Source organism: Mustela nigripes, chromosome 7 (genome assembly GCF_022355385.1).
Source record: "Mustela nigripes isolate SB6536 chromosome 7, MUSNIG.SB6536, whole genome shotgun sequence".
NCBI classification, from domain to species: domain Eukaryota; kingdom Metazoa; phylum Chordata; class Mammalia; order Carnivora; family Mustelidae; genus Mustela; species Mustela nigripes.
The window spans coordinates 12,725,721-12,753,069 of record NC_081563.1 but is presented as its reverse complement, the minus strand read 5'-3'; the positions used below and the strand labels follow the sequence as shown (position 1 = coordinate 12,753,069).

The 27,349-nt window shown below is 38.4% G+C and overlaps 1 protein-coding gene across 2 annotated transcripts in view; it reads right to left on the bottom strand.

Annotated features, from left to right (window-relative positions):
* Positions 1–14,159: 14,159 nt before the first annotated feature.
* Positions 14,160–27,349, bottom strand: part of GEN1 (GEN1 Holliday junction 5' flap endonuclease) — a 33,167-nt gene continuing 19,977 nt past the window's right edge. For both annotated transcript variants that reach the window (XM_059405184.1, XM_059405183.1), the window contains 8 exons: positions 26,830–26,918; positions 24,787–24,937; positions 24,450–24,486; positions 24,278–24,358; positions 23,130–23,260; positions 21,565–21,626; positions 19,727–19,867; positions 14,160–19,205 (listed from right to left, as the gene is read on the bottom strand). In XM_059405184.1, coding sequence (XP_059261167.1) covers positions 17,884–19,205; positions 19,727–19,867; positions 21,565–21,626; positions 23,130–23,260; positions 24,278–24,358; positions 24,450–24,486; positions 24,787–24,937; positions 26,830–26,918 — 2,014 coding nt within the window. In that variant the 3' untranslated portion in view covers positions 14,160–17,883. The remainder of the gene's footprint in view (positions 19,206–19,726; positions 19,868–21,564; positions 21,627–23,129; positions 23,261–24,277; positions 24,359–24,449; positions 24,487–24,786; positions 24,938–26,829; positions 26,919–27,349) is intronic.

Here is a 27,349-nt window from a genome sequence, read left to right as displayed (position 1 = left end):
CTCTCCCTTTTCAGGGCTCCCAGCATTCTAAGGACGTGATGTCATGATTCCTTACAGGAAGACAGGATTCGGTGAGGACAAGTGAGAAAGCCAGCAGAGGGGAGGTGAGGGTCTTACTAGCCTTCCCTGGGCATTCTTCAAAATGGAAAGCAGAGTGTCTGAGGGCTGCACAAGCTTTTTAATTATCAACATTTGTGATAAGTCCTGCAGCAGGATGTTCTTGGAAGAGCCAGGGAGCCCGAAGAGTGTCTAAGGAACAGACAGGGGGATTGGGGATCAATGTCTTCCTTCCCTGCCCTTCCATGCCTTCCCCAACGATACCAGCTGTTGCCGTCTTATGGATCCTAACAGCTTTTCTGATGCTGCAGGGGCTGTGCTTGCGGATGAGCCCTCCTTCTGTGTTCTCTTTTGGATTCTTATTTCCCATCTGACTTGTCCCTAAGGTTCCCATTCCTTCCCCCACCTTTCCCCTTCCTCCAGTCTGGACCTGCCCTTCTCACACAGGTCCAGACTGTGGAAGACAGGCCACTTCCCCCATTGCTATTCCTTGGCTAGTGCAGGTTTTCTGCCTAGGGTCTGTGGTGTCAGCCCACTGCCTGCCCCAATCCAAAGTGTTCTTTCTGGTCCACACTGACTTCCAGCCAACACCTTGGTGGCCTCTGTAGCACGTACACTGGGTTCTGTGCAGGCTGACACAAGGGGTGGTGAATGGATATGTGGCCCCCAGACGCCAACATTTTCCTTCTTTTCTTATCTAATTCCAGCTGCCTAGTTCCCTCTCTGGCCCATAGCACTGCTTCTCTAAGTGGGAACCCAAAACCACCTCACTCAAAATCTGTGGGGGTAGATTCCAACCATTTGATTTTATAACAGACTCTTCAGATGAGTCCTCTTAGGAAGGTTGGCTTTGGGAACCACTGGGGTAGCACTTGGCCATCCTTCACCTGGCGCCTGGTCCTGTACATGGAGGCCCATGGTGTTTCCCTGTTGATGCTTGTCAGCCTCATCCGTCCGAGACCCTCCCTCATTTCTGCCGGAGTGCAGCCCTGTGGGCTCTCTCTGAGCTGTGCAACATCACTCAATGCCATTCTTACTGGGCTGGAAGAGTAATGACATCCTTTGTGGCGTCTCCAAGCTAGTTTTGCTCTCACGAAGTCGCTTCCAGATGGGTTAATGCATTCGATGTACAATACAGATTTCCCAAGTACTCCGTCTACGATGTATAGGAAACCTCACTACATTCAGGAGACATCCCGGGAACCAGACAAGGTCCCTGTCCCAGGGTGCTCACCTTCTAGGACAGACATCCACAGTGTGATGGAGGTCAGGAATAGGCTCCAGGGTGTCAAATACAGCACACAACAATGACCATGAATGTGTCCATGTATATTATACTGGTAAGGAGATCTCTAGGTTTCGTAAAGGTTTAAAAGTTTTGTATAACACAAAAAAGAGCTAAGAGCTACCAGATGGTTGGATAACAATGATGAGTACTTTGAAATAGATAAAATGTCATCACTGGCAAGCTAGCAAAATGATGTCAAGTTGGGATTTTTGGGAACCCTGTCATTAGCAGGTCAATTATTTATCCCAGAATGGGTGATATCAAGATACAGAAAAGTTTCCTTAGGTGTCAAGGTCACAGGTGTCCCTCGAGGCACAACTAAATGCCACAGTCTCTCCTCCTGATAGTTATGTCTGAGTAAAATGAGGTTAGTACGGATGATGGTCACGAAACATGATTTGGCAGAAATAGGTTGCAGGTTATACCTTAAGAGCAGATGGGGTTGGGTGAGGGCGTGCTGGGTGAGATCTGAAGCTTTTGGGCCAGCGTCACCTCCTGCCTCTGCTCTTCTGAACACTGGGACTCACAGCTACATGGATGATGGGGAATCATTCAGAAGAGCTTCCTTAGGAGCAGACTGGTCCATGCTGGAATCTGGCCTGGGTGCTCAAGGGGGGAGATTTCTGCTTCTGGACAGGAACTTTGCAAAAGCCCCTGCCATGAGGTTGGGTTCTATCTAAAAAGAGCAGAAAGGATGCCTCAGACTCCCAATCTGCCCCCAGCTCAGCACAATCCAGAGACTTTGACGGGGAATGACGGTGGGGGAAGGGAGGAGACAGACGTTCCTTCTCAGATGGGAGAGAGAGGAGGAGAGAAAGCTGCGGCTTGAGCTTTGAACGTGATCTCTCAACGTCAACAGGAAGACCCAGCACCAGCAACAACTTTCTTATGGCTCCCAATTTGGCACTTCTAAGGCCCCCTCTCTGGGGGTGGGGGATGGATTTTCCAAGGAGGAAGGAGACTTGCGGAATCTTCGGACCATCACAGATAGCCTCAGAAAGTGTGGGGAGAGCCCGCCATCCTTGTTTTTCAGTGTATGGGGGGGCGGCTACTGGTCAAAATCCTACCCAAGTGGTTGGCGAATGCTGGATGATTGTATATTACAGACTTCACCTCGAAATGATTGCATCCATCACTTCGTTCTGTTGCCATCTTTGCTCTTTAGCACAGGAGCGGATTTCCTAGGCTGGTCACCTCAACGGGGGTATTATTCGTGCGCTTCCTCATCACCAGACCACCCTGTCCGCTGTCAGAAAGGAAAGGTCTGCGTTACTTGCAGTGCCCAAGCTCAGATCCTAGTTCCACCAGGATGACTTTTGTAGGAAAAGATTAAATAGGACAAAGAAGGCAGCGCACAGAGGTGTTGATGTGATTGGTTTCCCTCGCCTTTTACCTTTTTTTTTTCTTTTTTGAGTGTAGTTGACACACAATGGTGCATTAGTTGCAGAGGTACAACTCAGTGATTTGACACATTTAGACATTAGGCTCTGTTCACTCCAAGAAGAGCTGCCATCTGTCTACTTTTAATAGAGCAAATATGTAAGATTCTCATCAATCTGGTGCCAGCTCCTCTGCACAAGTCATTCTCCGAGCCTCTGGGTCCCAGCTGGTGTGTAGGATCAGCAAACCTGAAGGGCCGACCCAAGCCTTGCAGCTGTCAGACGGCAGGGATCTGTGCGAATGAGGAGTCGAAGCACAGGGAAAGCGTCGAGCCCGAGAAGAGCCGCAAAGGAAAAGGCAGCTGCAGGTTTGTCCCAAGTAAATCAAATTGTGACATTTATTGGGCTATTTCCAGAATAACACCAGCAAAACTGGAATGCAGGATAATCCTTTCCGAGAAGAAACTTAGCTAAGCAGCCTGCGAGAACCAGCCTTGTCTCCTGCAGTTTGCCCGGCTTAATGAAAAGTTCAGACTGGGACACACAGACCTGGGTTTTGATTCTGTCTACCATTTCTCAGTGACTCCAGGCAGGTTACTGAACCCCTCCCAGCCTCATGTTCCTCCTCCCTTAACAACAACAACAAAAGGCAAATCATAAATGAACCTTGCAGGGGGATGGTGCTGGTTCAAAATTAAGAAAAGGACTTGATAGATAGTTGATACTCAACATGTTGATATTCAGTACTCAGTTTGTGACCAGGAGCACTCCACACCAGGGCACCAGGGTCCTCTGGACCTGGGGCCATCATTTCTTAGATTTGTACCTGGTACAATGCAGAGAACTGGGTGGGGGAGGAGGCAGGCAATGTTGGGGGTGGGTGGTAGAGGGGAAAAAGGAGATCAAAAGGCCTATAAATATCTGTCAAACTTTAAAATGCAAATCCCTTGCCTGTGGCCCTGTTGGGACCAAATCTTCCATTATCACCTTTCTGGGAAGAGCTCCAGAGGTGGGGGTTGAGGGGGGAAGGTTAAGCATAGTTGTTCCCTTCATGGAGTAGTTTGGTTTGGCTTGGTGAGATTTTGTGGCCAAGTCTGGATATGGGATAAATGTTTCCATTCAACCCAAACCTGGAAGCAAGTAGCAAGTTAAGACACCATTGCATATGCATATGGGTTTCTTTGTGGATAGACCATGAGTTCTCAAGGACATTGTCTCACCCTTACTATAGCCCCTGCAATTTACATGATACTTGGCATAGAGTACCGGCTTGTTGGATGGATGGATGGATGGATGGATGGATGGATGGATGGATGTTTATTCTGAGCATAGTAAGTTATCTTGACTAGTTGATGACCTAGTTCTCAAGGATCCCCTTGCTCTACACTTCACTGGGAGCCATGATTGAAGGTGGGGGAACCTCCTCTGAGGGTGAACTGTGGCTCTCTGACAAACTCTTGGATGGTATCTCCAGTGGCCAGGGCAGCCCAATGCCTGGGGGTTTATGACACTTCAGAGCAGCTTTGCCCTACAACTTGCCCCAAAGAGGTGGCCTTTTCCTATGAGTCCCCACTGTTGGGGACTTCTATTTGAAGAAAGCATAGAATTCCAGGTGAATTCCACAAAAAAGAACTTTGAGGGTAAGAGAGCAAATAATTATCTGACACTCACTGTGTGCCAGGTCCATCTCCCTCACCGCACCCCATGACAAGTCAGAAGCATGGAGCATCAGTTCCTTTCTTTCCTCCTCTTTCCTTGCTGGCCTTGTTTCCTTGTGAAAATGTACTTGTATATAATGGGTGAGTGGGGTTTTCCCAAAACGTCTCTTACTAATGTCTCTAGTCTTGGATGACCTAAAATACATGTTACCAAAAACACATCTATCCTGGATAAACTCACTGATGCTAAGTCTTATCCAAGGACCTGAGAGTCTTCCTCCCCCTAACTCTAAATTGCATCCACCAGGCAAGCCTCCTACCAATCACTCATCCCTAGAAAACCTCTGAGAACTGTCTGGATCCTCACTGACCACTCTCTTCTGCATTCTGATGCCCTCAGACACCACTACCTCTACACAGCACTCTGTGGCGTTGTTATCCCAAGAACATATGAGTTTGATATTACAACTAAGTTTGAAACATCCTGAAGGGAGTGACCAGATATTATCCGTGTGTACTCTGCAACATGCCTCACCCAGTACTAAATCCATCTTCAGAATTCAAAAAATGGCAGCATAATGGTGGTCAAACCATGGGCTTTGGCTTCAGGTGGATTTGGGTTGTTCAGAGGTTAACTTCATCCATTCATTCATTCAACAGGGGTGTATTAACAGTGCACATGTTAGGCACTATTGAAAGCTCTGGGAATATAACAAAGAACAAAATGAAGTTTCTCCTCTTGTGTTGCTATTCCAATGGTAAGAGCCAAATGAACAAAAAAGTCTCATGATTTGTGAAGAAAATAATGCAGAGTAAGAGGCAAGTGTGGGGGAGTGTGTGTCTAAGCAGTGGAGGTAGCTACTTAGCTAGCATTCTTTCAAAAATACCAGGTGAAGGGTGATAAGGGGCTTATTGTCCAGAAATCTGTGAGAAGTCCAGGCAGAGGGAACAACAAGTTCAAGAGCCAGAGTTTGACGAGCTTAAGGAAATGATAGAAAGCCAGCACCATTAGAGTAAGGCAAGTGATGAGGGGGAAGAGGTGGGAGAGTAGGTCAGGGAGATAGACAAGGGTCAGCCATGGTGGACCTTATAGGCTCTGCCTGGGACTTAGGAATTTTTATGCAGAGCATGATGGGAAGTTTGTACACAGGTGTACATTGGGGGGCTGTTAGGACGTGATTTGCAATTTCAGTAGATTTATCCGACTGACGTGTGTTCTGGGAAGGGCACCAGCGTTTTGAAGTAAGGAGATCAATTTGAAAGTCATTTCATGGTTCACACAAGGGCTGCCGGTACCCACCCTTTGTAGGTACAACACTGTTGGAAGGAAGTGTATGTCCTGTGTGACCACAGGCGTGTCGCTTTACTTCCCTTGGTTGCTTTCAAGATTAGTAAACCATGCATTTAGCTGATTGTGACAAGGCCTGGCCCATTGTAGGCCCTGCCTAAAGGTTATTCAGGTCAGAAACGACTGTTGAAGAGCAGAGAGTCTTAACTAAGGCTCTCCTGGGAACTTGTGGGTGACCTGTCTTGACAATGTTTGGCCCTGGTGGTTAGAGCTTAGCAGGAAGGGACAAAGCTCTGAGAGATTCAGTGTCCTGCTGTCCCTTACATTCTTCTCTTTCCTCACACACCCAAATCCCCTAATCTCCGCAAGGGTTGACTTTGGTGGTTATTTTTTGATTCTGAAAATTCTAGTAACTTTCATGATCATTTCTTGAATATCCACAAAACTACTTTTCTGGGAATCTGAACCACTCTGATTTAGTGGCCAGATTTCTATGCATCAAATCAGTACAGGTCATTCCATCTCACTGATGGGTGAGATTGCTTCTTGAAGAGTGCCATAGCCTTAGATAAATGCAGAGTAGACAGAAGCTTAATTTTTACCAAAGAATCTTTGGAGATAGACCAGCTCTGGGCTCCAGTCCTCCTCCTGCCTCTTACTAGTTGTTGACCTTGGCTAAGTTCCTCAGCTTCCCTTAGTTTCGTATATACATAGGGGATACAAGTGTCTGCCTTTCAGAGTTTTTGTGGGACATATATGAGGAATTTGAAGACTTAGTAAAGTGGGTGGACATAATAGGAAACACACAATCTCTGTTATTTCTCTTCTACCGAGATTCACTAATGTTTTGCATTGAGACTTTTTAAAAAGATTTTATTTATTTGAGAGACAGAGGGAGCATGAGCAGGAAGGAGGGACAGAGAGAGAGGAAGAAACAGAGTCCCCACTGAACAGGAAGCCAGACTTGGAGATCAATGCCAGGACTACAAGTTCATGACCTGAGGGGAAGGTAGATGCTTAATCTTGCATAAGAGACTTTTGAAACTGGAAAAACAAAAACAACACCAAAAAAAAATTAAAAAAACTTTTGAAACTGTATGAATCTACTCAAACTCTTTATTGCCCATTATACTCTGTCTTGTCTTCCTACATAAACTAGAGATAATTTCAATATAACCATAGACATTATAATGAAACACATTTTAAAGGCATCCCTTGTGGTTCATCAATGGATTTAGCATACCAGAATCAGTAACACTAATAATGTATGTCTTTCAAGAGTCTGTGCATTCCCAATATGTAAATGAGTGTGAAGAAAGGAGGAAGTATCATTCTCTCGCTATGAGGAGAAACAGGCGAGATGAGGAAGACAGCTAGTCTCTTCGGAACTAGGACAATTACTCAGACCACTGCCTCCGAGGCTAAAGAGGGTCCTTTGGTCTGTTTCACAGGATGTAGACCAGGTCGTACTGAGGCCTTTGACACTTCCCATAGAACTATGCCAACTGTGAAGTTGTGGAGGCTTCACAAGGCCTGGACCGGAGACGCCAGTGTTTGGACAACCTGTAAAATAAGTCTTCTGCAGAGCGAACACTCTCAGCTTAATAGGGATCTAAATGATTTTAGCGATAATGACCACATTGGAGCAGTTACTGCAATAGGGATTACTTGAAAACAAAACAAAACAAAAAGGGAAAGGGTGTGAACCCTACCTTCCCATGGACACGGAATAAATCACTCATTCTCATTTCCAGATTCATAGTGTAGACAGCCCTTCCCAGCTTCGCTCAGAGCTGCTGAGTGGTGGAGGAAGAAGAGACTGACGTCATGATGAGGCAAACACTAGAGAATTCTTCCATTACGGCTCTGATCAAAGAACTCTAACAACGCAGGCAGTTTTTCCCATTTGAGAGGGGAGGGTCAACGTTGACTTTTTCAGGTCTTGGCACAGAATAATGCTGAGGAAGCCCAGATACTTAATCTCTATTAAAGAAGTTCTTCCTCAGCGCTTACAGGAACTCTTCCAAACATTAGCAAAATATTCAAAGTCAGGCTGCTCACAGAAGGGTCAGCCTACTTTGCTGATGACCCTCCCCTCCGTTGCCAAACAGGCAATTTATTGAATTTCTCTGCATAAAGAAGCCAGCCGTTCTGACCATCATCAGAGAGGATTCCATGTTTTTGGACTCTTACTGGGGCTGACTCTGCAGCGTGTCAATTTGAAAGGCAATGTGGCAAGTCCTTGTAAGAGGCTGACTCAAGCTGTTAGCTGAGCTGGATAAAAGCTTTTCCTGGCGAAGAAGGTGAGGAGGTGATAACCATTGTGGGTTGATCTGCAGATGAAAGGAGGTTGCCTTCAGTGATATTATTTATACTGTTTGACCTCAAGTGCTACCAAAGCAATAGAAACAGTCAGCAGTTGGTTCAGCCTCTCTACCCTCAGAAGGCAAGTCTTCTCGCCCTGGCATCTTAAAAGGACTAAGGGGTGCCAGGGATCAAGCTGATGGAGGGAGGCATCCAACCAGATTTGCTCTTTCTCCATGGAGAATGGAAGAACTAAGACCCTGAATTCACCACCAGGCAATCCGCGCCCATTCACGGAAGCTTCCTGTACCAGCTCCTCCCCCGGGTGCCTCAGATCCAGATGGACAAGATGGTCGTGGCTGGTGCCAGAGACAAAAACACAAATGAATCGACACAAAACGATATACAGGCAATAACTTAGAAGACTGTTGGAAATAGGAGGGATCCATAAGAAGCTAGATAAACCTTCCGAGAGAAAACCATACTCATAATGAGTCTTGATGAGTAAGCAAGAGTTGGTGAAGCAGAAAATCAAACTTTGGACAGAGTTCCGAGGGATACAAAAATATATAAGATTTGATCTCTGGAAGAGTTCTCAGTCTTGTCTTAGGAAAAGATAGATATGATTATCAAGAAGAATATTGTGCCTTCTGACTGCAAGGCACCCAACTAGTATTTGTTGAATGAATGAATGAATGAAATGTGATAAATACTCTCATGGAAGGACCCACAATTTCTCTGGGAGCACAACTAGAACAACTGATTCTGGTTGGAATTAGAGAGAAGTTATGACATTTGAATAGGTCCTTGATGGATGAAGAGGAGTTGTCTAGCTCACAGGGAAGGAGCAAGGTTTTGGGGTAGTGAGCAACTCATGAGCAAAGAAAAGCATCTGTTCAAGGAATAACAAGGGGTCTTAGGCAGCTAGTGCCAAGGTTCATGGCTGGGAATGTCTAAGTTAAAGCTAGAGAGATGGGTTGGGGACCAGACTGCCCCAGCCTCATGAGCCATGCTGGAGTTCTGAGATGCTATTTTGCAAGGACTGTGCAGCCATGCTTGCCACAGTGGGGAGATCATTCACACAGCTAGAAATTACTGTACAGAGCGCTGTTTCAGAATCTGTGAACGAAAAGGATTCAGTCCCTGCTGTCATCAAGATTGTGTGTGCCAGCTGAAGCTCTTTCCAGCTGGGGGTTTTGGGAAAAGTATATTAAACTCCATAGACTTCAGCCCACTGTTAAGACACAGAAAGGCATAGGAGGCCTGCACAAAGTAGGTCCTCAGTAAATATGTTAGGTGACTGATCAAGATCAATATTACCAATTATATCTGAAAAAGCACATTATTCTGTTTCCAGTATTGTAACCTTAGCTCAAATGCCATACCTTATACGATCTCTTTTCTGATGACACTAACCTAGAGACAGCTTCCTTTTTCTGAAAACAACTCTCCCATCCTCACATGACTCCCTACTAGAATATTATGACGTCCACATTTTTTTACCCAAAGGGCTGGGCTTGGCTACATTCAGCTTAAATCCAAGTCTGAAAGTTTGCTCTCTTTCCAAATGACTGTAGCTGACACAGATACCATTAACTGGGAGCCTATAAGGTCTCAGTGGTGGCAGCCACTTTACAGATATTAAAACAACCTTATCGAATACCATTTACCACTGTCTCCAGGACCCAGCATAGTGTTTATCACATAGTAGATGTTACATAAGTATTTGAATAAATGAGTCTCAAAAAAAAAGTCAGAAAATGTCCCCAAGTTCACATAGAAAATCTGCAGAAAAGAATTTGAAAATAAGAATGTCCAAGAACATCGCCCATGCTACCTCCCAGTCATGCACAAATGTAGGGTCTTCCTTATTATAAAATCTGGAAGAAAACCCCAAACTTTAAGACTGATCATACAAAGCTCAGAGGAGTTAGGACAGAAAAGGGCCTTTGTCTGAAGCCAACAGGGAGAAACCAGTTCTGGGATTCTGGTAGCTTAGAGGGAGATCTTTGAAGAGCATTTTGGAGTAAAGCAAGCCAGTCAATGACATGATAAGCATGTACATAAGCAGTATTGTAGGATAGAAGTCTGTATTACTTGTAAAGTGACATCATAGACCAAATCAGCAAGGAATAGGAACAACATAGGAGGCTTAAAAAAAAAAGTATAATCTGGACAATGAAAGAAGAGAAATCCTTCAGGAGGAGAAACCGAATACTGACATCAGAATTCATCTATTCATGCCTATATTCAATATGGAGTAAAATGAACCCAGCTCAGTCACTCCCAACTCATTTTGTTTCCATCTCATAAAATCCGTAGTTAAGAACACCTGTAGATGTCCAGAGTGAACAGTCAAGATAAGCAGATCCCTGAAGGAATATGGGGGTTTTGTTTGTTTTGTTTTGCTTTTGAGGAATGTTTTAATACGGATTACTGTTGCTTCTGAAGATTCAACACACTGCAATACAGCCCTTACAGAGTTGTTGAGAGGGTTAAGCAGCTTGTGAAGAGCCTAATTTGTACATAGTAGGTACTCACGGCATGTTCCTTTCCCTTCTCGCCCAGCAATTTTAAATCCAGTATCTTCCTCCTCCTCTATGAGCAGTTTGGGTGTGTGAATTGATGAGCTCACATACAAACTATTACATGTGGCTTATTCGGTCAGAATCCTTTAGCACCCTGGTCAGGTTTTCTGCTACATTTTGTCCTATTTTCTCCTTTGCCCTAAGATACCTTAGCTCGCCTTCTGCTCCGGATTTGTCATCACCTCTCCTCCATCCTTGGCATTTTCTTTGCCTGCAGAGGCATTTGTTCCCTGGAGACTGGTGCCAAGTAAGACTCTACGGTTGAAACTGATTGTTTACTATTCCACAAGCATGCCCAACCTCGTCCTGGGTTCCATGTCCTTTCATCAAACAATTAATTCTGTGCTAGCCAATATAATTTATTCCTGTGTGTAAATATGCCACACTTCCCTATCTTGCTCTAGACTGTCAATTCCTTGCAAATAAAAGTTGGGTTTTACACTACTTTGTACTTCCTGGCAGTCCTTGGCATTTGATGCATGTAATACTTACTCAGTTGACCGTCAATACATAGCTCTGGCATCTATCAATGTGCACCATCCAAATGACTTTGCTTGGAACCAGGAACCAGGTACAACAAGGCTTGGAACAACATCAAAGGTTAAATGTGTCAGGCACCTTGGAGCCTCTACCATCTTATTGCCATACTTGTATCCCCAGGGATGTCAGGAATTGGTTAAATAAGCAAATCTATAGATTAGGAGGGACATTTTAGCTAAAGATCTGTATCTGAGTCAGAATGCATATATAGCTGAAGTCATGAGAGTAGAAAATATCTAGACTGTATAGAGAGTAAGAGAAAAGAGGATACCAATATTTAAGAAGCACGCATATTTAAGCCTATGAGTTTAAAAATTATAGCCAAGTGATGCCTGGGTGGCTCAGTCATTAAGCCTCTGCCTTTGGGTCAGGTCATTATCCCAGGGTCCTGGCATCGAATCCCAAATCAGGTTCCTTGCTTAAGGGGAGGCTGCTGGGTCATTTCCCCTGCTTGTGCTGTCTCCCTCTCTGAAAAAATAAAATCTTTTAAAAAATAAATAATAAATAAAAAATAATAAAATAAAATTATAGCCAAGAAGGGGTACATACACCATAAAGAGCCAGTGTTGATATGGAAAACAAGAGAACAGAAATTTTCAAGAATGAGGGAAGTTCCGTAGAAACTTTTCTGCAGATAAGTAAATTTAAGACTAGAAGTTATTAGCTTTAGTAACATGGAGGCCAAATTGGTGACTTTGACAGGAAAATATAAACAATGAACAAAGATAAACTAATTTCAAGATTTCAATATTTACTCTAAAGCTATAGTAATATATTGCAATGATAGATTAGTAGAAAGAAGAGAGATTAACAATAGACCTACATGATTGACTTTCAACAAAGGCACCAAGGAAATTCATGAGGGAAAAGATAATATTTTTGTAACAAATTGTGGTGGCACACCTGGTTATCTGTATGGGGGAAAAATGTTCCTCAATCATTACCTCATATCATATGCAAAAGTTAACTTGAAATGAATCACAGACCAAAATATAAGAGGTAAAAAAACCAAAAAACAAAAAACATTAAACTTGTAGAAGAAAACAGGAAAATTATTTGGATCACTAGGTTAGACAAAGATATCTTAAATATGCCACTGGAAACAAAAATTAATAAAATAAACATCAAAATTTAAAACATTACACTCTTTGAAACACACAGTTCAAATGAAAAGATAAGTCAGAGTCAGGCAAAGATTTGTAAAACACATCTAACAAGGAGCTTATAGCTGGAAAAAAATAAAGAACACTTTTAATAACATGAATATAAACAACCCAATTAAATTTGGCCAGAAAAAAACAGAATTTCACAAGAGGATATATGAATGGCCCATATGCATATAAGATTCTTCACGTTTTCAGGAAAATGCAAATAAAACCATAAGGAGATATCACTGCATGCCTACTAGAATGGCTAAAATGAAAAAGACTGACAATATTATGTTTTGGTGATGATGTAAGGTAATTGGAACCTCCACATATTGCTGGTGGGAACACAAAATGATTCTATGCCTTTGGAAAAGAGTGTGGCAGTATGTGAAAAAATTAAACATATGGTCACTATATGGACCAGCAACCTTGGATAAACATCTCTCCAAGAAAAATGAGAATGAATGTCCACCTGAAGGCCTGTGTCTAAGTATTCATGGTTATATTTTCATATAACCAAAATGTAAAAACAATCTTATTTTTCATCAACTGATCAAAAAAGAATTACAGTATATTAATACTATGTCATACTATGCTGCAATGAAAAGGAACAGAGTATTAATATACACAACATAAATAAGTCCTAAAAACATGTGCTAGGTAGAAAGTCAACACAAAGACTCCATACTGAATGGTCCCATTTATAGAAATTCTAGAAAAGGCAAAGACATCGTGAAGGGAGATCTGTCAGCTGTTGTCTGGGATCAAGGTCATCTGAGAGGGTTAATAGCAAAGGAACACAAGGAAACTTGAGGGTGAAGGGACTTTTCTGTATCTTGATTATGGTAGAGTTTATACAGCTATACACAATTACTGAAATTCACCTTTTACACTTACAATGAGTGGATCTTATTGTATGTAAACCTTACTTCAATAAAGGAAAAAAAAGTCAGTGAAGTTAAAAAGGAATTGAGTCCTTAGCTATATTTCTGAGGACATAATCAAGATATTTAGCATGGAGTGTGGGATCAAGTGAGCAGTCCAGAATAAAACCCATTACCCCAGAGTAAAATTTTACCCTCATCTACAGTGTGTAGTACCAGGTTGTGCAACTGTTAACAGAACTTAGAGCTGTACACGCATCAGTGCCATAAGGTCAAAATGTAGTTCCTTGAAAAAAAATTTAAAAGTTCATTGTAGGGGCATATGGGGCACCTGGCTGGTTCAGAGGAGCATGTGACTCTTGATTTGGGGGTCGTGAGTTCAAGCTCCTGTGGTGCATTAAATAAATAAAACTTTAAAAAATGTACATTTTATGAGCACTTAAAAATTGAGATTACTGAACTATGTGAGTGCTAGCTTAAACTTGAAACTTTTTTTTTTCCCCAAAGAAATGCCATTCTTGGGGTGCCTAGGTGACTCAGTGGGTTAAAGCCTTAGGTCATGATCCCAGTGTCCTGGGATTGAGCCCCACATCGGGCTCTCTGCTCAGCCAGGAGCTTGCTTCCTTCCTCCTCTCTCTGCCTGCCTCTCTGCTTACTTGTGATCTCTGTCAAATAAATAAATAAAATCTTAAAAAAAGAAAAAAAATGCCATTCTTGGTAGACATATTGTCAAGTTTTTCTAATATAAGATCTTCGAAGGAAATGTACTATTTTCATATGTAAATTCGTGTCATATATAATCATTCTAAGCTATTTAAGGACATTTAGGAGATTCTTAAAAGGAAGCTTACACCAAAATCAAATGTGTTTAAGAGACACTCAAATGATTTAGCTCACATTCCATAGTTTAGGTGGCCTTAGGGAATCAAAAATGTCTCAACAGTCAAAATCTACCATGATGTTCATATCCATTACACACCAGTAGGCGACTGTGCAAAGATATACATGAGGGGACACCGGAGTCATTAAAGAGTAAAACAGACCGTATTTATTGATATGGAGTAATTTCTAAAATACATTAATATTTTGGTACAGAACACCTCTGGAAGGATCTACAGGAAATTAGACACTGTGCTTGCCTCTAGGTGCAAGAATTGTGCTTGGTCATTAGAAATAGAAAGGACATTGACTTTTTCATTCTCTATGTTACTAGTTTACCTTTTTTATTAACTACATGAAAATCCTACCTTAAAAAATAAGTAACTTAAGAATAACCACTGATTTAAACATATCAAATATATGTGAGATAGATGTATCATTTAATTAGGGTAAGTGGGATCCTTGAGAGGACTGATTACATTTATTTAGGGTTCCCGTTGCCTAGAAATTTATATATAATAAGTGTTCTACAAACATGACACTTTTCTAAAAGTTCAACTTGATTCAAAGCGTTTTGTTTTTAGTGAAATGTTGAAAAACCAAAATTATAACTTCAGAAAGAGCAAAAAAATTCCAAAATATTTCAAATTTAAATCTAATTATACAATATGGCATAACGCTGGGGGCACCTGGGTGGCTCAGTGGGTTAAAGCCTCTGCCTTCAGCTCAGGTCATGATCCCAGGGTCCTGGGATCAAGCCCCACATCTGGCTCTCTGCTCCGTGGGGAGCTGCTCCCTCCTCCTCTCTCTCTGCCTGCTTGTGATCTCTGTCTGCCAAATAAATAAATAAAATCTTTAAAATATGGCATAATGTAATAAATGCTAGACTAATAAACCAAAGTTTCAGAGCCAGTCTTGGAAAAATCTCTTCACTACTTGTTTTCTGTAAAACAGACTTGTTTTCTGTAAAACAATAAAATAGTAATAGCACTGCATATGTGGGAGAAGAGGGAGTATAAACATTTTAGATACTAAGGGGTTTGGACAGATAAAATTCTCTGTAATTTTTTTTTATTTTTAAAAGTTTTATTGTGATATAGTTCACATACCATAGAATTTATCTATTTAAATTGCACAATTCAACAGTTTTAGTAAATTGCAGTTTTGCAACCATCAACAAAATCAACTTGAGAACATTTTCCTCATCCACCCACTCCCCCAAAAAACCATCCCATTAGCAGTCATTTTCCCTTCTCCCTCCTCAACCTCCCCTCCTCCAACCCTGAGTCTACTTCCTGCTTCTATATAAATTTACTTATTTGGAACTTTTTACATAAATTGAATCCTATATGTAATATTTTCCAACTGGCCTCTCACTTAGCATGCTTTCAAGGTTCATCATATTGTAACAGGTTATCAGGACTTCTTTTTCTTTTTATTGCCAATATTCCATTGTATTGATATATCACATTTTGCTTATTCATTCACCAGTTGATGGACATTTGGATTGTTTCCACTTCGGGGTTATGAATATTTGTGTAAAGTTTTTGGATGGATATATGTCTTCATTTCTCTTGGGTATATTTTTGGGAGTGGATCTGCTGGATCATATGGTAACTATGTTTAACTAGTGGAGGAACCACCTATTTCCAAAATGGGTGCCCCATTTTACATTCCAATCAGTAGGTTATTTCTGGTAGGAATGCAAATTTCTCCAGACCCTCACCAACACTTGTCTTTATGACTCTGTCTGGCTGTCCTATTGGGTGTAAAGTAGTATCTCATTGTGATTTTGATTTGTATTTTTCTGATAAATAATGAATTTGAGTTTTTTTCATGTGTTTATTGGCCCTTTGTACATCTTCTCTGGAGAAATGTTTACTCAGATATTTTACTCACTTTCGTCTTTTATTGTGTTTTAAGAGCTTTTTAGACATGTGTCTCTATTCAAGAGTCCATTATCACATTCATCATTTAAAAATATTTTCTACTCTTTAATGGCTGTCTCTTCATTCTGACAGTATCCTCTGAAACACAAAAGTTGTTAGTTTTGATGAAGTACCATGTATTTAGTTTTGGTGTCTAAGCTTTCGGTGTCTTACCTAAGAAATTATTGCTTAATCCAAAGTTGCAGAGATTTATGCCCATGTTTTCTTCTAAGAATTTATAGTTTGCAACCAGATCTTTGATCCATTTTGAGTTAACTCTGCATATTGTACAAGGTAGTATTCAAAATTCATCCTTTTGCATATAGATATCCAGTAGTGCCAGTAGAATTTGATGGAAGAATACTCTTTCCCCATTGAGGGGAAAATGTATAATGTGTTGGTACTCTGGCTGAAAATCAATTGTACATAAATATTAGAGGATACATCTTTTCCCTCAAGTCTATCCCATTGATCTATATGTGTACCTTGATGCCACTACAACATATTCTTCTTTACTGAAAACTTGTAGTAAGTTTTGAAATCAGAATCAGGAGAGGCAAGTCCTCCCATAATTTTTTTAAATTGTTTTGCCTATTTTCTGTCCCTTAAATTTCCATAATCATTTTAGAATCAGCTTGTCCATTTGTGCAAAGAAATCAGCTAAAATTGATGTAGACGGCCTTGACTCTATAAATTAGTTTGGGAAATATCTTAATATCAAGTTGTTTGATCCAGGAACATGGGATGTCTTTTCATTTATTTAGGTTTTCTTTCTTTCAACAATATTTTGTAGTTTTCAGAGTGTACATTTTGCATTTCTTTCGTTAAACTCGTTCCAAAGTATTTTATCCTTTTTGATGCTATTGTGAACAGAATTTTCTTAATTTCATTTAGTATTATTCATTGTAGATGTAAGAAATATAATTGATGTTTGTATATTGATCTTGTAACCTGCAATCTTGCTGGATCATTTATTAGTTCTCAGTTTCTAGTGGTTTGTTAGAATTTTGTATATAAATACTTTGTCATCTGCAAATAGCAAGTTTTACTTTTTACTTTCCAGTCCGGTTACCCTAGACTTTTTGAATGCCAAATAAACTAATGCGCAATTTAATATTTAGAGTTATTGAAGTCCACATAGTACAAAAATCTTTTAAAAAGAAAAAAAGTGCTATGAAAAAAAGGAAAACAGAAAAGCCAATAAATTAGGGGGCAAGAATTCTGGTGCCCACACCATTATTAATTAGTTGTGTGATCCTGAGCAAATTTCTAAGTCTCTTATCATTCTATATTCTATATTGAAAATCTTCCATTTGGCATATCCGTGATTCCTGGGGTTATGTAAGAAATAGCTTTCCTCAAGTTTTTCAGTCATTACGATTATAATTTTTACTGATTATACTGAGAATCTTCCTCCTTTTCCATTTTTGCCCTTCACAAAGAGAGTAAGGTAACCAACACTCGAAGAGCACACTAACTGTTCCTTCATATTGAGAGAAAATAAAACTCTCAGGAAAGGCACAACAGAAGACACGGAGGGAGTGTAGGCAATTGCAAAGAATTATCCTCATGGTAACAAGCTTAACTATAAATGAAAACTTTAGAGGTTTGTGGAAGAAATGAACAAAAGTGAGCAAGTGGATGAAACATTTACTCTAGTACTGTACTAACATTTTAAAACTTTAAAGAAAAATTAATAAAGATATAAAAAATGGCAAAAGTATGTTTTACAAATATACATTATCCTAAGTTTTAAACACAAGGATCACCTTTTAAAACCAAAGTTTTAGACAACATTTTTAATTATAAATTTAAAATGGAAAAGGTGTCTCATGATAAACAGAACCACATTACATTTTTATGCCAAATGTAGAGATTCTGCCTCTGCTAGTGCTGGCGATCCTAAAATACTAAGTTATACTTAAATATTTTTAATTCCATTTCAAGAATTTTGGAACCTTAGTTTTAATCTTTCCCTTAAAGGAAGAAGACTATCCAGAGAAGTTCCAGAGTCACCTCTGTCCTTATGACACTGTAGAAAATTCAGAGAACCTTTAGTGGCATCTGGGAAACAGTCCTCTTCATTTCCAGCTGCTTTATAAGCCTGGACACACTGTTCAGTTTCTTTAATATATATTTTAGAGTTATTCAACTTGTTGGCACCATCCTTCTTGAATGCGGCTGGGTTATGCTGCTGAGAACTGGGCTTCATTTTCTGAGTTGTGTTTTTAGCTTTCTCAAACACTGGGACACTCTCTTCATCAGAGGAATGTCTGTCAAGGCAAACGCTTTTCTTCATTACACTTTTCTGAGTGGTTTGCACATCACCTTTTCTACTATGATCTAAAGCAGTATTTGATGGTCCAACTCTAACACTGGAGGTCTTTACTACTGGGTTGTTGACAAAGTAAGATTTAGAAGTATTCACTTTATAGTTTTCTTGAAATAGCTGATCTCCTTTTATAACTTTAGATTGTCTAGATTCATTTTGCAAATGAATTCCTAGAAGATCCTTTGAAGGATGTGATGGACAATCAGAACCACTCTTAGCAATAAAAGATTCTTTTGTGGTACTTAGGGACGGAGTTTTCAGGTCAACATTTGGTTGTGCATTATCCTGAGGATAGGATGATTTTATACGTATTCGTTCCTTTAAAGGCAAATCCTGAAGATGTAAATGAGTAATGCCAGAAAGTAGATGCTCTTCAGGATTAGCCTTTTGAAGATCCTGATCCAACACTTTATTAATGTTTGTGGTACCCCATTCTGATTTACATGATAATTCTTCTGGGAAACTTTTAAAATTTTCAGGGATGGCTGTTTCAAGTTCTGATTTTAAACCACGAGGGGAAGTGTTCCTTGGAATAGCTGGTGAATTAGTAAAAGAAGTACCTTCCCAGTCAATGGTGCTTAATTGTAGATCAGCAATCGCTGATATGTTATGGGATGAAGTCCTAGGTTGACTAGCTTCTGGAAGTAGAGACTTACTGACAGTTGTAACTTGCTGCATAGTCAAAGGTCTTGGAGAAGACATTAAATGCTCTTGTGTATTCAAACAGGGAGTATCTTCAGGTAAAATCAAGCTATTCAATGATGCAGAAATAGATTTCTGGGGTAATGCACAATCAGGGATAATTTCCAAATTTAAGTTGGAATTCGGCACAGAAAAGACTTCACATGTGGGGTTTAAAGTCATCTGTGATTGGAAACCCATCACATTATCTGATTCTGGCCAACTGTTTTCTTTAGACTTAATTTTCATGCCTGAAAAGAAAAAAAGACATTACTATTAAAATCTACTTTATTTTCCTTAACTTGTGTAAACAAATAAAAAAGAGTCCAGATCAGAAATCTTCTGTATGAGTAATTTTTTTTTTTGTCTTTCTTGTCTCAGTGCATTCCTGGCAACTGTTATAACAACAACATAATTCTTAATAAAATATTATAAAATATTTTCTGTTGGAAACAATGTTATAATTGAATTTGTTTTCCTCATCAGGTTCTAGGAAATAAAGAAAATGTGTTTATAATTCAAAACATGTCATGCATACTAGTTGCTCAACAAGCAATAGTAAAGTTACTATTAACACTTGGTTAAGTGAGCAGACACAGAGCAGAACGGTCTTCTTGTGGCTTTAAAAAGACAAAGACGCAAGAGGAAATTCCTAACTCTTATTCTTACAGAACTTTCAGCAAAATTTGGGCAAGATAAGATTCCAATAGAATAGGTAACTCTTCTTTGACATTTGGGTGTAGTATAAATAGCTATCAAATGCGACACTTACTTTTTTGTTTCTTCCCTTTCAGTGCTAAGTTTTGTTTTTGATAAACAGCAACAATCTCAGGATAAGCTGCTTCAAACAATGATTCTTCTTCTATTGTTTGTAGAACCAATTCTCCATGTTTATCCTCCACAGCATAATGCTCTAAAAGATCAAAAATACAGCAAAAACAGCATTAATTGCAGATTTGTAAATTTCAATTTTTCTAGGTAAAATTAAGTTTACCAGGTAATCAAAGTCATGTGCAAATTGATAATTCATTACAGATCTTGCTTTACAACATCTCTGTTTTAATACTAGTTGATACTAGTTGCTAATGCTAGATAATACCAGTTGATACTAGTTCACTGTTTTAATACTAGTTGATACTAGTATAGAATTGATTTTCTTCTGCCTGGCAAGACCTGGAAAAAGATTCCTTTCAAAATGAGAATTTTAAATTCTCTTGATCTAAAGATGGTACTTACAGGATAAGTACCTTGCTTAGATAAGGTTGGTTGCTTTTAATTTAGTATAATGAGTGTTAAAATTCCAGATAAAGATTGGGAATAAACAGTTTCTTAGAGCTCCAACATTAACTTTCTTTATTGATGGTTCCTCAAAAGAACAGAATTGAGGATACATCCAGGCTCACTGGATTCAAAAGCAGCTACTAAATGAAAATGAGAATGCTTGCATGTAAATTTATAATGTGATATATAAATAGACTAGATCCTTACGTTTATCCTACACATGGGAAAAATCGCATGAGAAGCTACACTATAATGAAATATTAGTGAATGAGTTTAAAGTACAAAAAATGGAAACAGATTAACTTACAGTGTTTCGTAGTTAAACTGGCTAGGAGTACATTTTCTTCCTTAAGAAATAGCACCCACAAAGGACAATGCTCTCTTCTTTTCTTTTTCTAATAGATTGTATTTTTTAATTTGACACAGAGAGAGAAAGAAAGCAGAAGTAGGGGGAGTGGCAGAGGGAGAGGGGGAAGGAGGCTCCCCACTGAGGAGGGAGCCTGACACAGGGCTTGGTTGGTCCTAGGACCCCAGGGAATCATGGCCTGACCCAAAGGCAGATGCTTATCCGACTGAGCCACCCTGGCGCCCCTGACAATGCTCAGTTCTGAACAGAGATGCACTACCAAACTGGGTTAATGTGATTTTCTTTCCTGAAAATATACTACAGTTGGTGGAACTGTTGCTAAACATCCTCAAAATTCTTCAGCTTTCTGTTTTCTTAGTATTGCTTAGAATGGTTTATCTAATTCCATATAATTTCATTCTTCAAAATTACCTATAACTTAAACTTTGACAAATCTACAGCCTCACTCATTCATATATAATCACACAATCTAATTTCAAAGGCAAATAAAAATGAATTTGGAATTACTTTCCATTTTAAATGATCTGTGCTTTCCTTGCCTTCAGTTTGGGAGCTAATTCAGAGTTCACTGCATTTTTGCCTGCAGCAAAATAAGAGTAATTTGACAACTATAAATTCTCATGAAAATGAAACAAAGTAAAGAAAGGAGAACATTTGCAGCAGCATTTTCTTCAGAAATATGGACCAAAACTACTTCCATATTACATTCTTTAAACATTAATTACAATAGAAATGTCAATGTAAGATATTAAGATAAAATTAAAGTTTTTAATATTTACTATTAGTCAAACCTTATTTAAATATCACAGGTAAACTACAAAATCAATCCTCAGTGCATGTGATATGTCTCTTTCCCTCCCTCACGAAGAGAATAAGGTTACCAACATGTTTCACAATGTATATCATATTTGCTAAACATATATGGTTAAATGTTACAAACTTTGCTTAGAGTAAAAACATACCAGGCCTTTCCCATTCTATTTCAAAGCAATGAATTCCATTTCTTTTCCGCGTTTTAACGATTCTGAAAAACAAATTCTTCCAATGAGGTCTAACTGCAGGAGTTATTTTGAAATTTTCAATTTGTAGACTGAATTATTAAATTTTCATTGACTTTTGTTCTATTTTCATAATATTCTAAAGATACTTAAAGAATTATGGTACAGTTATTCTTCTGAATAGTTTATTCAAAAGATAATTTTATTGTTAGGTGCACAGAGTTGATAATGGTAATATCCTATCAGTAGATTTCATTATTAATCAGCGTTCCTTTCCTCCATAATAGTAATTTTTCTTCTAAAGTCTATTTTGTTTCTGTTAATTTTGCTATATCACTTTGGTAAATATTTACATGGTAATCTTTTAAATCTTTTTATTTTCAAATTTTGTGTAGTTTTATTCTGCACATTCCCTATAAATAGCAGAATATTGATATATTGTTTGTTTGTCCTATATAATGCCTTTTAATAGATGAGTTTAATCCACTTATATTTATTTTTGATCACTGACCTTGCTGGATGCTTTTATACAATTTATTTTGTGTTTTCTGTCACCCAATTTTTTCTTTGCTATGTCCCCCTTCCTCCTTCCTGTACTTTTTTAGTTTGACAGTCTTACTTTCTACTTTATGTATTGGTTTCAAAGATAGAAATTGTACTTCTGGTGTTTTAGTGGTTACCGTTCATTGTTTACATACATACTCTGGAAGTTTTAGTTTATTATCATCATTGTATATTAATCACCTAGCATTATGGAGCTATTTATGTATGTATTTTTCCAGTTAGTTTATTAAATGAGCTAAATACATTTATTCATTTCTCTTTATTGGTTGACTACTGTTTTTTGTTATCTACATCATCCCTCTGGGTTCATTTTTCTTCTGGCTTAGGTACCCCCTTTAAGAGTGCTTTTAATGAGGATCCATGATTTATTCACCAACCAGTAAATAAGGCTTAAATGATGTTTAGGCTGCCAATTATTTTTACTCAAAGCTTTGAAACGTGACTCTAGCATTCTGTCATGAAAAAGTAGGCTATCAGATTGTCATTCCTTTGTAGTTTATCATTTTTCTTTGATACTTCCTCCCCAACTTTTAGTTTGTAAGTTTTTAAGTCTTTAGAGAAGTTTCAAGAATGGCACAATGAATACTCATATACCTTTTGCTGAGTTTTACAAATTCCCAGTTCCTGTGCCTTTAGATTTTTGTTCCCTTTCTGATTCATTGAAATAGTTCTATGGTTAAGCTTAGCTATATCATTTTATAGTTATTTCTTTTAATAATCTGTTATTATTACTATTTGAAGCAGAAAAGTATGTGAAGACACGAACTTGTTATCTTGAATGTAAACCATGAATAAACTTTGAATATTTCATACTAGACCTTTACTCCATTTTTATATAACAAAGAGCTATATATCCCACTACTAAGAGTATTAAGATTATTAAAGGTATTAATTAGATTATTATATAGATCATAAGATACCCAAATGGAAACACAGAGACTTCTTTGTACAATTCTTCATATTACCGAATTGGATGTAGTTGATTAGAATTCCTTCTACCAAGCTTTCTTTCTATCATGTCATAGTGGGTCAAAAGCACTAACAATTTCTCACATGCATAGTGATTGGGCCATTCCATTTTTTCAAGAGTAAATCTCTGAAAATATAAAACAAATAAAACAAGATTTTGTTATCTCTTAGAGGCAAACAGCCCTCTCAGGTAATATCATTTTTTTTCTTACAGAATTAACATTAGTTAAAATAGTATCAATGAGCGTATTCCCAGAAAGAATAATAAGCCTCCTAAGGAGGCAACGTTGCATAAGGAGTAAGTGTGAGACTTGTCAGTTTGAACCCCAGTATGATTATTTCCAAGATGTTGGGTAAATTACTTAATTTCTTTTAGCCTCAGATTTCCATCATAACATATATCTCAACTCAGATTATAAAGATTTAATGTGTTAAAATATGATAGCTAATTTTAATGTTCAATAAATGCTAGTTGCATTAGTATTACTGTTGTTGGTAGGGATAGGCAACAAGTACTTACAATTTATTGAACTATTATTGGCTTCCCTAGCCACTATATTAGGGGTTAATATAAATAATCTCATTTAATCTTTATAGTGGCTTCAGAAAGTAGTATTATTTCTCTTTTGAGGATAACACATATACAAGGTCACATAATAAGTGATAGATGGTCCAAACTTAAAGTAAGTTCACGGATTAAAAATCCCAATGCCGACATAGCATAATGTATAAACTTATCAAATCACCAAGTTGTACACCTGAGACTAATGTAATCTTGTGTGTCAACTATACCAAAAAAAAAAAAAAATTTTTTTTTCCATTGTCCTTGTAAACTTTTATAACAACAAATTTATTTCTCACATTCTCTGGGTATTATGTCCTGCCCCCAATATGTTCCTAAATACAATGAATCTGTACATGGTACATAAGGTGTCTTCTAAAGGGCATAACTATGGTTTGTCTTGTGGTCTGCGAAGTATGGTTCTTATGTGGCAAAGGAATGAAGATTAGAAATAAATGCTGAAAAAAATGCAGTCAAAGAGTCAAAGCTGTTTTAAATCTCCTCTCAGACCAAAGTGATTATCCCTTCTTATCTTCCTAGTACACAACTACATAGCATAAAGTAATATTTATTTTCCCATACCTGAAACAACAATAAATCAGGTCTTCGGTACCTGATTACTTTCACCAATTTATCCTTGTTCAGAAGGAATTCTTGAATAACCTAGCAAGAGGAAATAAAATAGAAATTCAGACTTCAAATTTTTTAAAAGAACTTCTGAAATAAGACATACATTTGAATTATTAACTATTACCTCATGGAATGGGAATCCCTCACAACTGCAAGCTTTTCTGAAAATAAATTATATACATGTTGTTAATATCATCAGGCAATTTTAGATTATAAATTCATTTCATCCAATCTCTGCTGATTTAATGAAAAATACCCTTGGATAATATCCCAGTCATCAAACTTCTCTTTGAATAACTACTAAATCAGTCTTCTGAGACTGCCTAAAGTCTGAACTGAATCAAAAAACAGATTTTGTGAAATGTTACTAATCTAGACATGGGGGAAGGGTATGTGGAAATAATTCAACTAGAGGTGTATAAATAGGTCAGGACAGAAAAAAAGGAGTCAGAAGAACTTACTTCTTAATGCTGTTCTCTATGGCGCTCAGTTGTCTGCCATGCCCTGTGCTGTGCCACTCACAAGGACAGCAGTATTCATGATCATGCGGCTTACAATACTGATTAGTTTTACAGAGTCTGCATCCATTACGTACATGATCCTTAGATGAACCTTTATGGAAACACAAAGAAGTATGATTTTCACTGCTTTTTGATTTACCTTCTATATAATTTTATTTTTTTGCCCTATCCAGATTTTTAAAAATGAACATGGTGTTGTGAAGTCCTTAGCCTATAGAAAGGTTCCAATACATTTAGGTTAAATAGAAGAATAATGCATACTGTAATAATTCTTAAGACAACGTAGATCCTGAGCTCTTACATGACACTTTTTTGTTGTTTCTATAGTATATTCTTCTATCTGAAACTGTTAATTTGTAACTAGAAATTATAATTTTATGATAATCAACAATGGAAAACTTTGTGGTGTATTTGGTAACTACATGCAAGAAAAGTAGGATGTAATCACTAACATTAAAAAGGATTATTTATGGGATGCCTGGGTGGCTCAGTTGGTTGAGTATCTGCCTTCAGCTCAGGTCATAGCCCCAGGGTCCTGAGATCGAGCTCCACATTGGGTTTTCTGCTCAGCAGGGCGTCCGCTTGTCCCCCTAACTCTCCCTCTGTGCTTATCCTCACCTCTCTCAAATAAATAAATAAATAAATAAATACAATCATAAAAGAAAAAGATTCTTTACTTAACAGAATTCATGAAATGGTTTCTTTAATGGGAATATTAAAAGAATGTAACAGTTAATTACCTCTGCTAGTATCTAGCCCTCAGTAAACTTCACAGCTAGTTTTAAACTGTGGTTGGAACATGAATGAATTATGACTATGGCAGAGGTGTATGGCCCTAGTTCCCTTTTGAAGGAATGACCACCTTTAACACTGTTTTGAGAATACAGAAGAGCACACATAATTGATAGGAACTAAAACTCATTTATAAAGTGTCAAAAAACTACAGAATTGAATTCTATAAAGTATCCTATAAAAACATTTATATCGTCCATGATTTTACCTGTAATTTAATAATGCTTACGAACATATACTGAGACAAACAGACAAAGAATTTCTTCTCTTTTTAATTTTTACTGTTATTTTTTAAAGGTCTTATTTATTTGAGAGTTAGAGAGAAAAAGCATGAACTGAGGGGAGAGGAGGTAGAGTAGAGAGAGAAGCGGACTCCCCGTGGGTGGGAAGCCTGACCCAGAGCTCAGTTCCAGGACCCTGAGATCATGACCTAAGCCAAAGGCAGATAGATGCTTAACCATTTGAGCCACCCAGAAACCCCAAGAATTTCTTTTAAAGGATGAGCTGACAAGATCTCCTACTTTCTCCTGGGAGCGAAATGTGCTTCTGATCTAATACACGCTAATGACATTTTTTTTTTTAACCAAGTGAAGAGGAACCAAGTTATTTTCAATAATAATAAACATATATTAGAAATTAGTAGTGTTATTTTTAAAGATTTCATTTATTCACAGAGGAGAGAGATCACGAGCAGTGGGGAGGGTAGAGGGAGAAGCAGACTCCCTGCGGAGTAGAATGCCTGACTTAAGACTCATTCTGGGACCCCAGGATCATGACCTGTGCTGAAGGCAAGGTGCTTAACCAACTGAGCCACCCAGATACCCTAGAAATTAGTTTTAAGTCACTTTTTTATGCAAATAAAAATAAATGGTTTTAGTTTGATTTCCCCCTAAGATTTAGCATTATGACATTTCTTTTTTTGTTTAAATGGATTTCTATATTGAAAACATAATTTTAACATCTACATAATTTGGTAACATAGTGTGAAATTGCACTTGCCCTGTGCTTATTGTTTACATCATATTATTTCATTCAAATAACATCTATTGTGCATATGAGACACAACTCCTGATACTGAGGATTTTCAATCTACTGAGGAAGAGATTATGTAACCAGTATTATAAGAATAGGATGACAATGTGGGTATCACACAGTAATGTTCTAGAGATTTCATTCCCTATGTCTGCTTACCTGGATGGGAACACACAGAACAATGGGCCGGTGTTTTAATAGCTAGTGGTTGTGGATCAGAGGGTGATTCTTCATTCCACTGAGTAAACCTGCAAAAAAAAAAAAAAAAGTTAAAAGGAAAAATGACACAAAACAAAAACAAGGTCACCAAAATGCCATGCTCTCAAATGCCAGGCTATTCTCTTCCCTTCCTTACCTGCCCATTTGTTTTCTCTTTGATGATAAAGTCACTGGCCCAGCCTGGGAAAACCCTCAATCTATGTACCTCAATTTAAAAATGTGGCCCCAAGGATAATAGAGTTGCAACAGGAGGAAGAGAGAATCAGACGGTTACAGAGGAGAAGAGAAGGAAGTTGGAGGAGTGGAAGGGAAGGGAGGAGGAAAGAGAAGGAGGGAAGGAGAGGGAGGGATAAGGAGAAGAAGAGAAAAAGAATATGTACTCATATCTTCATGTACTCATATGTATGTACTCATATCTTCATGTACTCATATGTATGTACTCATATCTTCATGTACTCAT